Below are 17,945 nucleotides of genomic sequence, written 5' to 3' on the forward strand. Positions count from 1 at the left end.
AGAGTGAGCAGCACCAAGTACTAGACCAGTTTTGTTTTGGGTGCAGGGGCCTCTGCTGCTCAACTTCCCTCTCCCTTCCACCTTTCTGTGATGTTCTCACTGCTTTGTTAGGACTGTCTTACACCAGAGATGACCTGATGTTTGGTTCTCTGTCAGAAAACCCTTATCATCTTGTGACTGGGATAGAATCACCTGGTCTCACCCCCAACACTGGTGTTGATGTGTGGAGCCCTGTCCTTGTGATGCAGTCCTGATGAGCCCACAGGCCAGCTCCTTAGTGGCTTCTGTGTGCAGAATAAAAGTATTCAGTAACCCACTGGAAAAAAAAAAAGAACTGATGGTGTCTGAATACAGATAGAAGCATACTTTTTAAACTTTATTATTCTTGATTTTTTTCTGGTCTATGTTTTCTTTTACAACATGACTATTATGAATGTTTTGTATGACTATACATGTAATACTTATATTAAATTGCTTTTCCTTCTCCATGAGGAAGTAGGGTGGCAAGGGAAGAAGGGAGAACTTGAAGCTCAAAATTTTAAAAATGAATGCTTAACATTCTTTTTGCATGTAACTGGGGAAAAATAAAATACTGAATAAAAGCTTAAAAAAAAAGAAAATGTTAAAAAAAATTGAATGGTGAGGAAACAATGGTATAGGCAAGGCCTGATGGGTCCTAAGTATTATAGACTATACTAGGCTTCTCCTTTAAAAAAACTTCGGGCCTCTGCCTAGGGGCTCTTTCTTATTACCAAGTTCTGAGACTTTTGCTTACTGTAGGCTATGCATGTGGCCCTTCTCACTGCTGCTGGGCTCAGGGATTACTGCTGTGCTGGGCTTGTACCATAGACTTAAGGAGCTTGTTGGACTGGATTTCGCAGAAGGTTGTGTAATTCCACTGGTACCACATTGGATCTTGCCTGAAATACCCTGAGGCTACTTTCTCAGCTAGGTTAGGTCTGGGTTGGAGTCGGTTCGATCTGAGCCAGCCTCTGTTTCTTGGAGGTTTCCATTAGATCCAAGGGAATTCCTGAAGTCTACTCCCTCCCAAGCAGAGCTTTTATAAGCCAGTAGGTAGGCAATTAGGCCCCTGCCAGATATGAGCAGGAAGCATCATGATGGATCTGCATAGAAATCATCAATTGCTTTCCCCAAATCCCCCCAGAGTCTTGTGTAGGCTGGGACTGGATGTTTCAGAACTTAGGTTGGGAGTGCTATGACCACTCTGAAGGCTATTAGTAGGGTATGTGTTTGGGGGTGGGGTGGGGGTGTTAATCTGCCTGTGCTCTGTCCTCTGCTTGGTTCTCAATCTACACTGGTTGCTTATCTATCCTAGATTCTCTATAGAATTCTAGCTGTCTTTCCATGGATTCCTGGGTTGAGTGGGGGTATATAGCAGCAATGATTCCATCTATAGTCTAGTAGACTGCTGCCTCTCTAAGCACTCAATGAAGTGCTTGAGTGAAATCTGGAAGGTTCTTTAACCAAGCATGCCTCCATTTCTTCACAATCCTGGAATTTTGCACTGTTCTCTGTAACTCTATTATGAAACCTCCTTTAACTCCTCAAGCCATATGAATTGATTAAACATGAGGAAATATGCTCAACACATCAAGTAATAAGACATTACTTCATTTTGAGATTGTATCAAATCCCTATTGAATTGGCAAACATAATAAAAGATAATCAAATTCAGTGCTGGCATAGTGAAGACAAAAGACGTAAATTGCTACACAGTAATGTTGAGTTATGAATTGGTTCATCCCTTTTGAAAGTCATTATGGAATTAAACAGTGAAATTTAAAAAAAATGTTCAGTGGTCCCACTACTAGGACTACAAGCAGATGAGTTGGGACCTGTGATGTCATTGTTCTATGCCAGTGGTGTCAAGCTCAAGTAGAAATAGAGACCACGAGGGGGCGGAGCCAAGATGGCGGCTGGTAAGCACGGACTAGAGTGAGCTCCGTACCCGAGTCCCTCCAAAAACCTATAAAAATGGCTCTGAATCAATTCTAGAATGGCAGAACCCACAGAACAGCAGAGGGAAGCAGGGCTCCAGCCCAGGACAGCCCGGACAGTCTCTGGGTGAGCTCTATTCCACACGGAGCTGGGAGCTGGGAGCTGGGAGCTGGGAACGGAGTGGAGCAGAGCCCAGCCTGAGCGGCGTGGACGATCCAGTCCAGAAGCCGGGCGGAGGGGGCCCTAGCGCCCTGAATACGTGAGCAGTTACCAGACCCCTCGACCCACAAACACCAAAGACTGCGGAGAAGGTTAGTGGGAAAAGCTGCGGGAGTGGAAGGAGTTCGCGGTTCGGCTTCCAGCCCTGGGGGCAGCGGAGGTGGGGCAGCTACAGCTGTTGTTACTTCTGGCTCCAGGCCCACCTGGTGGGGGGAATTAAGTGGCGGATCACAGCAGGGGTGCACAGCCTGCCGAAGATCTGAGCCCAGTCTGGACTGGGGGTCCTTGGGGAAGGAGGAGTGCGGCTCTGACAGAGCTGGCACCTCCCCCCCAAACGTAGAACATAGAACTCTGTAATCTACAAGCAGTCACACCCCACTGAAAAACTCAAGGGTCAAGTTAGTTGGTTGGGAATATGGCCAGGACGCGAAAACGCGCCCAGATTCAGTCTCAGACTTTGGATTCTTTCTTTGGTGACAAAGAAGACCAAATCATACAGCCTAAAGAAGACAACAAAGTCATAGAGCCTACAACCAAAGCCTCCAAGAAAAACATGAACTGGCCCCAGACCATAGAAGAACTCAAAAAGGATTTGGAAAAGCAAGTTAGAGAAGTAGAGGAAAAATTGGGAAGAGAAATAAGAAGGATGCGAGAAAACCATGAAAAACAAGTCAATGACTTGCTAAAGGAGACCCAAAAAAATACTGAAAAATACACTGAAGAAAACAACACCTTACAAAATAGACTAACTCAAATGGCAAAAGAGCTCCAAAAAGCCAATGAGGAGAAGAATTCCTTGAAAGGCAGAATTAGCCAAATGGAAAAGGAGGTCCAAAAGACCACTGAAGAAAATACTACTTTAAAAATTAGATTGGAGCAAGTGGAAGCTAGTGACTTTATGAGAAATCAGGATATTATAAAACAGAACCAGAGGAATGAAAAAATGGAAGACAATGTGAAATTTCTCCTTGGAAAAACCACTGACCTGGAAAATAGATCCAGGAGAGATAATTTAAAAATTATTGGACTACCTGAAAGCCATGATCAAAAAAAGAGCCTAGATACCATCTTTCAGGAAATTATCAAGGAGAACTGCCCTGATATTCTAGAGCCACAGGGCAAAATAGAAATTGAAAGAATCCATCGATCGCCTCCGCAAATAGATCCCAAAAAGAAATCTCCTAGGAATATTGTTGCCAAATTCCAGAGCTCCCAGATCAAGGAGAAAATACTGCAAGCAGCCAGAAAGAAACAATTTGAATATTGTGGAAACCCAATCAGAATAACCCAAGATCTGGCAGCTTCTACATTAAGAGATCGAAGGGCTTGGAATGCGATATTCCGGAGGTCAATGGAGCTAGGATTAAAACCTAGAATCACCTACCCAGCAAAACTAAGTATCATGATCCAAGGCAAAATATGGACTTTCAATAAAATGGAGGACTTTCAAGCTTTCTCAGTGAAAAGACCAGAACTGAATAGAAAATTTGACTTTCAAACACAAGAATCAAGAGAAGCATGAAAAGGTAATCAAGAAATGGAAATTGCAAGGGACTTACTAAAGTTGAACTGTTTTGTTTACATTCCTACATGGAAAGATGATGAGTATGATTCATGAGACCTCAGTATTAGGGTAGTTGAAGGGAATATGCATATATATATATGCATATATATATGTTTATGTATATATATAAGTGAATGTGTATGTATGCATGTATCTATATGTATATGTATGTATGTGTATGTATGTGTATATATATATATATGTAAAAGAGAGAGAGCAGACACAGGGTGAGTTGAGGATGAAGGGAAGATAGCTAAAAGAAATAAAATGAAATTAAGGGATGAGAGAGTAACTTACTGAGAGAGGGAGATAGGGAGAGATAGAATGGGGTGGATTATCTCCCATAAAGGTGGCAAGAGGAAGCAGTTCTATGGGAGGAGGGGAGTGGGCAGGTGAGGGGGGAATGAGTGAACCTTGCTCTCATCAGATTTGGCCTGAGGGGGAATACCATACATAATCAGTTGGGTATCTTACCCCACAGGAAAGAAGAGGGAGGAAGATAAAAAAAAATAAAAATAAAAGGCAGGGGGATGATGGAGTGGAGGGCAGATGGGGGTGGAGGTAATCAAAACAAACACTTTGGAAAGGGGACAGGGTCAAGGAAGAAAATTCAATAAAGCGGGATGGGTTGGGAAGGAGCAAAATGTAGTTAGCCTTTCACAACATGAATATTGTGGAAGGGTTATACATAATAATACATGTGTGGCCTAGGTTGAATTGCTCAACTTCTTAGGGAGGGTGGGTGGGAAGGGAAGAGGGAAGGGAATTTGGAACTCAAAGTTTTAAAATCAGATGTTCAAAAACAAAAAAACCTTTTGTATGCAACTAAAAAATAAGATACACAGGCAATGGGGCGTAGAAATTTATCTTGCCCTACAAGAAAGGAAGGGAAAAGGGGATGAGAGGGGAGGGGGGTGATAGAGGGGAGGGCTGACTGGGGAACAGGGCAACCAGAATATACGCCATCTTGGAGTGGGGGGGAGGGCAGAAATGGGGAGAAAATTTGTAATCCAAACTGTTGTGAAAATCAATGCTGAAAACCAAATATGTTAAATAAATAAATTGCATTAAAAAAAAATAAAAAAAAAGAAATAGAGACCACTAAATGATTTAGTTTTAAAATGTATCATTATCTTTGTTTTATAATATTTTTATTTATTTGGTAAATATTTCCCAACTACATTTTAATTTAGTTTGGGTTGAACTTGGGTGTATTGTGGGGTACATGTACCATGTGGGCTGCACTTTTGACACCTCTAGTTGAGGCAACTGTCAGAGTGTGTGTTTCCTCTACTGATGTGTATTAGCAAGGCATGTATAACTTATAGATTTAGAGAGTTACTTGAAGCACTGGGAAGTTAAGTGACTGGCCTGTGGTTACACAGCCAGTATTTCTCATAATCAAGACTTGAATGTAGGTCATCTTAACTCAAAGGCCAGCTCCCTATTCATGATGTGAAACCTTCTGGAGATTCTTGATAGAGGAAAGAAAAAGACCTATCTGTAGAAAAAATATTCCATGAAATGATATTTGGATTAACATTTAAGAATTCAAAGACATATGGTAAGACTTAAATTGTTTCAGAATAAGGAAAAGCAGAACAGAAAACAATATATACTTTGACTACAATTAAGAAGACGACAAAAATAGTAACAGATTCTCCTTATACAACACATTAAATAAGGACAACAAAGAAAACCAAAAAAAACAAGAATAATATAGGAATTACTATAGCAATGTGCAGGTTATATATTTTTATCTTCTGAATTATATATATATATATATATACATATATATATATATATATATATATATATGTATATCCATATATGTCAAGAGAAGTTAAAATAAAATTTACATTAAAATCCTCACAAATACAAGAGGGGCAAAAGTGTAAGATGGGCAAAGGCGTAGACAGCAGTTAGTAGGAGAAGATTTATGGATTGTTCCAAGTGAACTGCAAGGTTAACATCATTTGGAAGTACTATACAGCAGTCAACAAGGGTAATATATTTGGAAGATAACAGTCTCACTGATCTTCCTATAGTCAGGTTAACTTTTGAAGTGTTGTGTTTAGTTATGGGTACTATACCACTGATAGGCTAGAACATGTCCAGAGAAGACTGTCCAGGGTGGTGAGGACCATTAAGGTTCTGTTATTAAAAATCTTTTGAAAAAACTGACCTTGTATGACCTATTATGTTGGCCTGAGTTTCCTCATCTGTGAAAGAGATAAAGTAATCTGCCTCAGTACCTCACAGGGTTGTGATAGAGATTAAACTTTGCAAGAGATATGGAAGTGCTTTAAAAAACTTGAAAGGGCCATGAGAGATTATTATTTCACTTTGGCCTATATCTATTTCAAGGTTTTCCATTCCATTCTGAATAAATGAAGCTTTGAGCAGTTGGGTAAGAGACCTGCCCCCAAACCAGTCTGGCCTGTCCATAGGACTTAAGGCCAATGCTTCAGAGAGACAGGTCCAATGTCTCAGATCTCATTTGGGCTATAGAATCATAGGATCATTGATTTAAAACTAGAAGGGACCACAGAGACAACATCATCAAAATCTCAATAATAATAATAATGGCTATCATTTATATAGTGCCCACTATGTATGAGGCATTATGCTAAATATTATCTCATTGGATTTTCACAACAGCTGTAGAATATAGGTGCTGTCATTATCCCAATAGTTGAGGAAACTAAATCAAATAGATGTTTAGGGACTTGCTCAAAGTCACACAGCTAGTAATTATCTGAGGCCAGATTTGAACAAAGGTGTTCCTGATTCTAAGCCCTGTGCTCTATCCACTGAACAATCTAGCTGCCTCAACTGTGCCATCTCTATCAACTCTCTCATTTTACAGAAGAGGAAACTACTAGACCACATAGTGATATAAAAAGATTAAGAGGGGCAGGGGCAGCTAGGTGGCGCAGTCAGTAGAGCACCGGCCCTGGAGTTAGGAGGACCTGAGTTCAAATCCGGCCTCAGACACTTGACACATGTACTAGCTGTGTGACCTTGGGCAAGTCACTTAACCCCAACTGCCCTGCCAAAAAGCAAAAAAAAAAAAAAAGATTAAGAGGGAATAGAACATTTAAATAACTACTGTATCTTAGAAAAAGAAATTGAAGAAGCCATCAATGAAGTCCCTAAGAAAAAATCCCCAGGACCAGACAGATTTGAAAGAGAATTCTACCAAATATTTAAGAAACAATTAATACCAATACTATATTAGCTATTTGAAAAAAAAATAGGTAAAGAAGGAGTACTACCAAATTGCTTTTATGACACAAATATGATTTTGATACCTAAGTCAGAGAGAACCAAAACAGAAAAAATACAAAACTATTTTGTTAATGAATATAGATGCAAAAATTTTAAACAATTAATACCAATACTATATAAGCTATTTGAAAAAAAAATAGGTAAAGAAGGAGTACTACCAAATTGCTTTTATGACACAAATATGATTTTGATACCTAAGTCAGAGAGAACCAAAACAGAAAAAATACAAAACTATTTTGTTAATGAATATAGATGCAAAAATTTTAAATAAAATTTAAAATCTCAAGGAAATTACATAACACAAAGATCATACTCTATGAACAGGTGAGATTTATACCAGGAATGCAGGGCTGGGTTAATATTAGAAAACTATCAGCATAATTGAACATATCAATAAGAAAAACAACAAAAATCATATGACTTTATCAATAATGAAGAATAAGCCTTTGACCAAATACAACACTCATTTTTAATAACACAAGAAAGCATAGGAAAAAATTCAACTTTTCTTAAAACATTTACTATTACCTGTCTAAACCAAGAGCAAGATTTATTTGTAACATGGATAAACTTGAAGCCTTTCCAGGAAGATCAGGGGTGAAGCAAGGATATCCATTATCACCACAGTTATTCAATAGTTGTATTAGAAATGATAGTTGTACCAATAAGAGAATAAAAATAAATTGATGGAATAAAAATAGGCACTGTGAAAACAAACTCTGAATTCAGATTAAAGCCTATTTTTAACTTTACTTTTCCCATAACTTGGCTAATATGGAAATATGTTTTGAATGACTTCAAATGTCTAATTGATATAAGGTTTCTTGCCTTCTCAAGGAAGAGGAAATGACAGGAGGGAGGGAGAGAATTTGGAACTCAAAATTTTTAAAAAATGTTAAAATTGTTTTACATGTAATTGGGAAATAATATTTTTTTAAAAAGTCTACTTGGGGGACACATTATATAAACATAAGTATAAACCTAACAATTTGAGTGGGGAGAATACACTACAAGGAGGCAGTATTTGACCTGAACCTTGAAAGGAGATATGGATACTAAAAAGCTAAAGTGGACATTTAATTCCTTTATGGCATGAAAGATTGTGCAAATGCACAGAAGTGGGCAATAGAATGGTAAGTTCAAGAAATTTCAATTAGAAGGTAAAGTACTTAAAGTGGAGTGATATGTAACAATCATATAAAAGTAGGCCTAGGGTCAGATTGCAAAGGACTTTAAATACCAATATGAAGAGTTTGTGCTTTATCCTACAAACAACAGTGAATCAATGAAAGGTTCTTGAGCAGTGTAACTTGCCTCTCTGTTAAGATTATTTTTGATAATTAAGAAAGATGACTTGTAGAGAAGGGAGAATTGAAGCTAAAAGTGTAGAAATGAATGAAAGAAAGAAAGTAAAAAGATTACTCTGTATAAAGCACTATGCTAAATCCTGGGGATTCATGTAGATAAGCAAGATATTCCCTGCTGTAAGGAGCTCACATTTTAATTGGGGCAAAAAAAATACAGGAAGTTCCAACTGCAAATAAGACAGAAAGGCCTTGTGATTCTTATAATAAGATAGCAAATGATTAGTTCTTTAATATCACTACCACTGGTAAAACTGAACTGTTTCTTATTGTGAAGCATTTAACAGAGGCGTGATGAGCAGATGAATTAGGCTGATGGCCATGGGAATGAAGAGAAAGAGACCAATGTTAAGAGATGCTTTATGGAAGCAAAATAAACAGTACTTGGTCACTGATTGGGTGTGAGGGTCGGTAAAGGGAACAGCAAATGTGAGGAGTGATTTGGGGGTTGCAAACCCAAATGACTGGAAAAGTGGCATTGACTATGAGAGGTAATGAATTTTATTTTAAGCATGTTGAATTTACACCTAAAAAACCCCATTAGAATATCTATCCCCATCCCAGGTCAAGTCCACAGAAACAATTCTGACTGTGATGGAAACATAAAAGTAGAGTTTGGAGGATGACTCATTTAGTCAACTTACCCACACATATCTGACTTCCTCTTTTTTAAAATTGTTATTATTTACTTAATATTTTTGGTTTTCAGCATTGATTTCCACAAGATTTTGAATTACAAATTTTTTACCCCATTTCTACCCTCCCCCAATATCTTCTGATTGTCCCATTCCCCAGTCAGCCCTCCCTTCTATCACCCCACTCCCCCCATCCACTTTTCTCTTACTTTCTTCTAGGGCAAAATGGATTTTTATTCCCCATTGCCTATATATCTTATTTCCTGGTTAAATGCAAAACAACTTTTTTTTTAACATCTGCTTTTAAAACTTTGAGTTCTAAATTCTCTCCCCTCTTCCCTCCCTACCCACCATCGCTAAGAAGGCAAGCAATTCAACGTAAGTCACACCTGTATCATTATGTAAAACCCTTCCACAATACTCATGTTGTGAAAGACTAACTGTATTTTGCTCCCTCCTATCCAGTCCCCCTCTATTCAGTTTTCTCCTTTGACCATGTCCCTTTTTGAAAGTGTTTGCTTTTGATTACCTCCTCCCCCTATCAGCCCTCTCTTGTATCATACCCCATTTTTCATCCCCTTCCTCCTTCTTTCCTGTGGAGTAAGCTAACAAATTGAGTGTGTGTTATTCCCCTCTCAAGTCAAATCCCATGAGAGCAAGATTCACTCATTCCCCCCCACCTGCCCCCTCTTCTCTTCCTATGAACTGCTTTTTCTTGCCACTTTCATGCAAGATAATTTACCCCATTCTTTATCTCCCTCTCTCAATATATTCCTCTCTCATCCCTTAGTTTGATTTTTTTTAGATATCATCCCTTCATATTCAGTTAACCTTGTACCCTCTGCCTACATATATATATATATATATATATATATATATATATATATATATATATATATATATATATATATATATATATATATATATATATATATATATATATATGTATATTCCCTTCAGATACCCTAATACTGAGGTCTCATGAATTATACACAACATCTTTCCACATAGGAATGTAAACAACACATTTCAACTTTAGTAAGTCCCTTATGATTACTCTTTCTTGTTTACCTTTTCACGCTTCTTATGTTTGAAAGTCAAATTTTCTATTCAGCTCTGGCCTTTTCACTGAGAAAGCTTGAAAGTACTCTATTTTCTTGAAAATCCATATTTTTCCTTGGAGCATGATATTCATTTTTTCTGGGTAGGTGATTCTTGGTTTTAATCCTAGTTCCATTGACCTCTGGAATATCATATTCCAAGCCCTTCGATCCCTTAGTGTAGAAGCTGCTAGATCTTGTCTTATCCTGATTGTGTTTCCACAATACTCAAATTGTTTCTTTATGGCTGCTTGCAGTATTTTCTCCTTGATTTGGGACCTCTGGAATTTGGCAACACTATTCCTAGGAGTTTGCTTTTGGGGATCTTTTTCGGGAAGCAATTGGTGGATTCTTTCCATTTCTATTTTACCCTCTGGTTCTAGAATATTAGGGCAGTTCTCCTTGATAATTTCTTGAAAGATGATACCTAGGCTCTTTTTTTGATCATGGCTTTCAGGTAGTCCAATAATTTTTAAATTGTCTCTCCTGGATCTATTTTCCAGGTCAGTGGTTCTTCCAATGAGGTATTTCACATTGTCTTCCATTTTTTCATTCCTTTGGTTCTGTTTTATAATACCTTGATTTCTCATAAAGTCACTAACTTTCACTTGCTCCTATGTAATTTTTAAGGTGGTATTTTCTTCAATGGTCTTTTGGACCTCCTTTTCCATTTGGCTAATTCTGCCTCTCAAGACATTCTGCTCCTCATTGGCTTTTTGGAGCTCTTTTGCCATTTGAGTTAGTCTATTTTAAGGTGTCATTTTCTTCAGTATTTTTTGGGGTCTCCTTTGGCAAGTCCTTGACTTGTTTTTAATGGTTTTCTCACATACTTCGCATTTCTCTTCCCAATTTTCCTCTACTTCTCTAACTTCCTTTTCTAAATCCTTTTTGAGCTCTTCCATGGCCTGAGGCCAATTCATGTTTTTCTTGGAGCCTTTTTATGTAGGCTCTTTGATTTTGTTGATTTCTTCTGACTGTATGTTTTGCTCTTTTTTGTCACCCTTAAAAGATTTCAAAGTCTGAGTCTGAATCTGGGTTCATTTTTGCTACCTATACATGTTCCTAGCCAACTACTTGACCCCTGAGCTTTTTGTCAGGGTATGACTGCTTGTAGAGTAGAGAGTAATTTGTCACCAACTTGAGGGGCTGCACTGCTATTTTCAGAGCTACTTCTATACAGCAAGCTCTGCCACAGCAGCGCTCTGCCTCCCCCAAGAACAGCCAACCCAGACTGTGACTCAGATCCAAGCAGGCTCTGCCCTCCTGCTTTGATCTGCCACTTAATTCCTCCCACCAGGTGGGCCTGGGTCCTGAAGTAACTGCAGCTCTAGCTCTAGAAGCAGCTTCAGATTGGCACCACCTCCACTGTCCCCAGAGCAGTGGCCGAACCGCAAACTCCTTTCACTTTGTCCCAGCAGCTTTTCCCACTAACCTTCTCTGTTGTTTTTGCTGTTTGTGGGTTGAGAAGTCTGTTAACTGTCACAGTTTACTGATTCAGGGTGCTATGCCTGTTCTGCCTAGCTCCCAGTCTCATTGGTCTTGGCGTGACCCAGGCTGGGCTCTGCTCTGGTCCACTCCCAGCTACTTGCAATAGACCATTCCCAGCAGCCATCCAGGCTGTTCTGGGATTGAGCCCTGCTTCCCTTTGTTATTTTGTGGGTTCTGAAGCTCTAGAATTTGTTCAGAGCCATTTTTATAGGTGTTTGGAGGGACCTGGCAGGGAGCTTAAGGGAGTCCCTGCTTTCCAGCTGCCATCTTGGCTCCACCCCCCCGTCTTCCTCTTCGATTCAATTCTCTCATGTTGCTCAACATACTCTTTAGTTGGAGCTCTTCCCAAGTAGAGAGTCAACTCAGTCAGCTCTGCTTTTACTGAGGCCTCTACTGGCCCTTTGTGTCTCCTTTGTTTTCTTCCTTTAACATTGACCTTATGAGCATCAAAGTATCCTCAAACATCTGCAAGTGCTTGTGAAAAACTAGCAGTGTATTCCATGGCAAATGTGGTTGCTGTTTCACCTAAGTTAACTTTCAAAACGGGCAGCCCCTTGGACACCATTATATTAGGGTAGATGAAATTATTTCTTCCCTGATGGAGTCACATATTATCCATGTTGCTGCAACCAAAGAGCATCGCTAGTCATTGATCACTTATTTTATTAATCACCAAAATGTTTTCCCAATGTTGGGTTAACAAACGGTGGTGCTAATAGAATTTTAAATGTAGTCTGCACAGGACTGCTCCCTAACCTGCGAATACTCAGAGATGCACAAACTTGGCCTAGAGATAGGAGTGCCAGTAATCAAGTTGAAGTTTAATTAATCAGTTTCAGAATGAGGAATTCTCTCTTTATGGGAGTAAAGGTACAGTTTATATACATAAATCGCAAGTAGGGAAGGGGAGGAGGTGGATTACAAAACAATCATTTCTAGGCCCTGAGTGTTTTCCCATGACAAGCCGATGAGTCCACAATACAGTTGTTCTGGAGTCCTGTGGGAACAGTATTGTTTTGAGTCTTCGGGGATCATTACTTGGTGGGGTGCAGGACCAAAGTTTTGTGCTGGGAACAGGTCCTACAGTCTTTGATTCTTTGATTTCCTTCACTTAGATGTACTCAGACACAGGAATTTGTTGATTTTGATAGTGTTGTCAAGGGTTTGATTGATCATTTCAAGCTGCATTGTAAGCTTCTGACTCCCAAGCCAGAAGAAGAAGGAATCTAAATTATTAGCATGTTCACTCCACATATCATATAGATTAATGTGAAAATCATAAATCCCTTCACATTGGACAGTAGTGTATCACCTCCAAAGGCCCAAGGAATTGTAACCTTATCCTTGGGGTCATTGTGGGTTTCCAGTGAAGCTTTGTGCATATATGCTCCAGAGGATGGAAATACCTTTTATTACTAGGCATAACATCAAAAATACATCCTGATATATTGTAAGTATTTAATAAATGTTTATTGATTAAAGAAAAATAGAAAAAAATATAAAATAGAAAGAAAAATAGTTATAGAAAGGAAAAATGAAGTAGAGGAATGGGAAGAATAGGAGGAAAAATAATAAGCAGAAAAAAGAAAGAAGAAAGACAGAAAGCTAAGCATCAGTGTGCTATAGTGATGGTAAGACCTGATGAGGGTCTGCAGTATGAGAGCTCTGTCTTTATATGTAGAGGGTTTGGGGGGGGGGTGGCTAGGACAGAAAGATAATACAGGAAAGAAAGAATAAGATAATGCATCATAAACAAGGAGTGATCCATATGACCTCAAAGGAGGTAAGTTGGATTGTAAGCAGATGGGACTATTTGCAGCTTTTGACTGTTTTACTTTGCATAATAAAGATTCTTTGTTGTAGCTTTGACAATCTCAACCTCCACATTATCCTTGAAAAGAAAGTAGTAGAGAGAATTCCTAATTGGAATACGGACTAAATCTTATTTTAAATATGGACTTATTTATTTCCATGGATAAGACTATAATCCTAGCATAGGAAGCAAGAGTCACAAATAAAGTGGATTTTGTTTAATACAACCCTAGGTAAACTCCACCCAAGGAAAACTGTTTCTTTCAAGCATTCTGAAAAGAAAGCAATTGTATAATGTCCCCTTGTGTAAGCACTCTTAACTCGTAATAATTGCCTAATGTGTTGAGGTTTGGCTGGTTCCATTTGTCCCCTCCACCTTCATGTTGAAAAGTTCTCCCACCACCAAATAACCAGACATCCATCTCAAGTCTGAAAGAAATTCTCATCAAATTTTGAAGAGGCTTCTTATGAAAGAGAAATGATTTTCAAATTATAACTCTGTGATCTCTCTTTTTGCTCCAACTGGCTTCTTTGCCAAGAGCTTAGTCCAATATGTCAATTCCTTCTCCTTTAGCTTTTTGGCTGTCTTCATGGTGGTGTCAATTTGAAGATACTCTTCATTCTGATCATACAAAGGCCACTTTAGTAGACCTTCACCATTCGGGTTTCTGGAAAAGTAACAAAAAAAATTTAAAAATACATTAATCATTTAAATGATGATGGTACTAGTTTTAAAAAAAAGGTAGGAGGTGAAGAACTCACTCTTCAGTCATACAAAGCCAAATTCCCTAGGATTGTGGCATTACTGTTGCTACCTTCTCAATTATACTTCAATTTCTCACATGATGCAATAAAGCAATAATCATCAACCATCTGTACTGATTATAAAACAGAAGAGTAAATCAGTGGAATAGAATTATAAACAACTGAACACAATAACTGAGTATTTGATAAACCCAAGAACATAAATTCATAAATTACTTGGGGACAAATTCCATATTTGACGGTGGAAAAGGTATGTGAGGGACAATTGTTTCCTTCCACTTCTGCTCAGTTAATGCAAATAAAAGATATAAGCAGAGTTGACAAAATGTTAATGTGTGAACAAGGTTCTAACACTTTCAAATCTGTTTCAGAAAAGTGAATACCTGTCTCTAATTGAAATGTAAGAGGCACCTATTTGCTGAGAAAAAATTGGCAGGGCTTTTTAGGTACATTAAAAGTCTGAGTTGCTAGCTCTGCAGTCCCACAAAGAACCTAACCCTTAAGAGATAATGGAGGCAGAGGGAGTAATTTCTTTCTCCTTTCCCACCTCTGACTAAGAGAAATAATTGCTTAGAAAGAGAGACTCCATCTAGTAGTTATAAAAATAACTTTAAGGAATTTTCAGACAAACAAAACAAAAAAATAAATTTTTAGGCCTATTTGATGGAGATTGACACAGAAACATTCTCTCAAGACTAGAAGGAACATGGACTAGCAGAACCTCTGGTAATGAGAGAGAGAGAGAGAGAGAGAGAGAGAGAGAGAGAGAGAGAGAGCACTTGTTAGAGACTCAAGATAGAATTAGTTCTGTATATTTAGAGCCATTCTTCAGTGAGAAATTTAGACTCTGGAAGTCAAGATGAGAAATTATGCTGTCTTGGGTATAATGAAGTGGATTGGGGTGATTTACAATAAGTGGAGGAGTTGGAACTTGGTAACAATTTGACAGGAGACTAAGGACTTCAGGACCTCATGGTCTTGGAGTAGTGTGACTAGCCTTATCCTTATGTATTCCCCATATGTGTGCCTCACTACCAATGGATTCTAAATTGATATCCATTCTTCCTACATAGGTTATGAATATTTTTGGGAAATTATGCCCCAAGTTCAAAGGGGGAATGTTTTGTAGCCACTCTTATCATGTGATCTTGTTAAATGCTTTTGTTTTAAAGCTAATTTTGTCTACTGGCTGATCATTATTTAGAAGTACACTGGGAAAAGGGGAGCCTATGAACTATACAGTTTTAAAATTTATAGCCTCAAAGGGTAGAGCCTGGAACCTCGGAATAGAAGGTGCCCTCTTGAAAACTAATCTGTGAGCACAAATTGGGAAGAGGCCCATAGGTGTTTTTTCAATAACAACAACAAAAAAATATTGGTTAAACTGGAAAGTAGCTTGGTAGAAATTACATCTAGATTAACAACTTCAATACTGTACACCTCAGCAAATTTAAAATGGATATATAAACCAAATATTTAAAATACCACTAATGATTAGTTAACTAGAAATGTTACCTTTCATAATTATGGCTAGGGGACAAATCCTTAGCTAAAAGATAAATGCAATCACAAAAGATGGACTAGGTTATATAAATGGCATGAAATTGAAAAGGTTTTGCATGAACAAAATTAATGCTAATAAGATAAGAATGGAAATGATCTGTTGGGAGAGGGGAACTTTGCATAAACTATCTTTGGTATGGGTCTGACAGCCAAGTTATTTTTTTTTCTTTTTTCTCTAGGATTTTGTTTTTTCCTAGTTACATGTAAAAACAATTCTTAACATTCGTTTTTAAAACAGAGTTCTGAATTCTCTCCCTTCATCCCACCCCATCCAACACCCCCACCAACTACATTGAGAAGGAAAGCAATTGGATATAGGTTATAATTGTGTAGTTGACACAAAACATTTCCCTAAAAACATAGCCCAAAATAAAAGAAAAACCCTGAAGTAAAATAATGTAAAAGACATATGTTTCAATCTGTATCCAGACACCATCAGTTCTTTCTCCAGGGACGGATAGCATTTTTCATCATAAATCCTTCAGAATTGTCTTGGATGATTGTATTGCTGAGAATAGCTAAGTCCTCTATTTCATATTACATTATTGCTGTTACTTTAAACACAGTACATTTCACTTTGCATCAGTTTGTGTAAGTCTCTTTAGGTTTTTCTGAGAGAATTCTGCTCATCATTTCCTATAGCACAATAGTATTTCATCACAATCATATACCACAATTTGTTCAGCCATTCCCCAGCTGATGGCCATCCCCTCAGTTTCCATTTCTTTGCCATCAGAAAAGAGCTCCAAATAAATATTTTTTCCATATATATCCTTTTCCTTTTTGTTTTTTTTTAATCTCCTTTGGGATATAGACCTAGTAGTGGTATTGATAGGTCAAAAGGTATACATGGTTTTATAGCCCTTTGGGTTTAGTTCCAGATTGCTCTACAGAATGGTTTAATCAGTTCACAACTTCACCAACAGTGCATCAATGTCTCAATTTTCCCAAATCCCTTCCACCATCTTTTTCCTTTTCTTTTCTGTTAGCCAATTTAACATGTATGAAGTAGTACCTCAAAATTGTTTTGATTTGCATTTCTACAATCAATGATGGGTTAGAGTATTTTTTCATATGGCTATAGATAGCTTTGATTACTTCATCTGAAAACTCCTATCTTTTCAGCATTTATCAGTCGGGGAATGCTTATTGGTTTTATAAATTTGACTCAGCTGTCTACATATTTGAGAAATTAGGCTTTTGTCAGAGAAACTTGCTTCAATTTTTTTTCACAGTTTCTATTGCTAACTGTATTTCCCTCCATTCTGTCTCCTCCCCATTAATTCTATTCTCTCTCTCCTTTTACTCTGTCCTTTCTCAAAAGGGTTTTGCTTCTGACTACCCCCTCCCAAATCTTCCCTCCCTTCTATTACTCTCCTCCTCTTCTCTTATCCCCATCCTCTTCTACTTTCCTGTAGGGTAAGATAGATTTCTATAATGAATATACTGTATATATTCTATAATGAATATATTGAATGCATATGTTACACTCTCTTTGAGCCAACTCTGTTGAGAATAAGGTTCACTCACTTCCCTTCACTTCTCCCATCTTCTGTAAAATCTTCATCTTGCTTCTTTTATGTAAGATAATTTACTCCTTCTCCCTTTCCCTTTCTTCCAATACATTCCTCTATCATCCCCTTAATTGAAAAAAAATTAGCTATCATCCCTTCATATTCAATTCACACCTGTGCCCTCTATCTATATATACTCATTCTATCTGCCCTAATAATGAAAATGTTCCTGTGGGTTGCAAGTATTATCTTCTCAGGAATACAGTCAGTTTAACCTTAGTAAGTCCTTTATGATTTCCCTTCCCTGTTTACCTTTTTACACTTTTCTTGAGCATTGCATTTGAAAGTCAAATTTTCTATTCAGTTCTAGTCTTTTCTTCAAGAATGCTTGAAATTCTTCTATTTCATTGGATATCCATTTTTTTTTTCATCTGAAGGATTGTATTCAGTTTTGCTGGGTAGGTGATTTTTCATTGTAATCCTAGCTCTTTGTCCTCCAGAACATCATATTGCAAGCTCTCCAGTCCTTTAATGTAGAAGCTGCTAAATCTTATGTTATTGACTGTGACTCCATGATAAACTGTTTCTTTCTGGCTGCTTGCAATATTTTCTCCTTGACCTGGGAATCCTGGGATTTGGTTATAATATTCCTGGGAGTTTTCATTTCAGCA

At 37.9% G+C, this 17,945-nt stretch overlaps 1 protein-coding gene across 1 annotated transcript in view; it reads right to left on the minus strand.

Annotated features, from left to right (window-relative positions):
• Positions 1-13,922: 13,922 nt before the first annotated feature.
• The window catches only part of LOC118841851 (liver carboxylesterase 1-like), a 60,298-nt gene continuing 56,275 nt past the window's right edge, over positions 13,923-17,945 (minus strand). Inside the window, exon 14 of the mRNA XM_036749515.1 lies at positions 13,923-14,100. Coding sequence (XP_036605410.1) covers positions 13,923-14,100 — 178 coding nt within the window. The remainder of the gene's footprint in view (positions 14,101-17,945) is intronic.

Source organism: Trichosurus vulpecula, chromosome 3 (genome assembly GCF_011100635.1).
Source record: "Trichosurus vulpecula isolate mTriVul1 chromosome 3, mTriVul1.pri, whole genome shotgun sequence".
NCBI lineage: Eukaryota > Metazoa > Chordata > Mammalia > Diprotodontia > Phalangeridae > Trichosurus > Trichosurus vulpecula.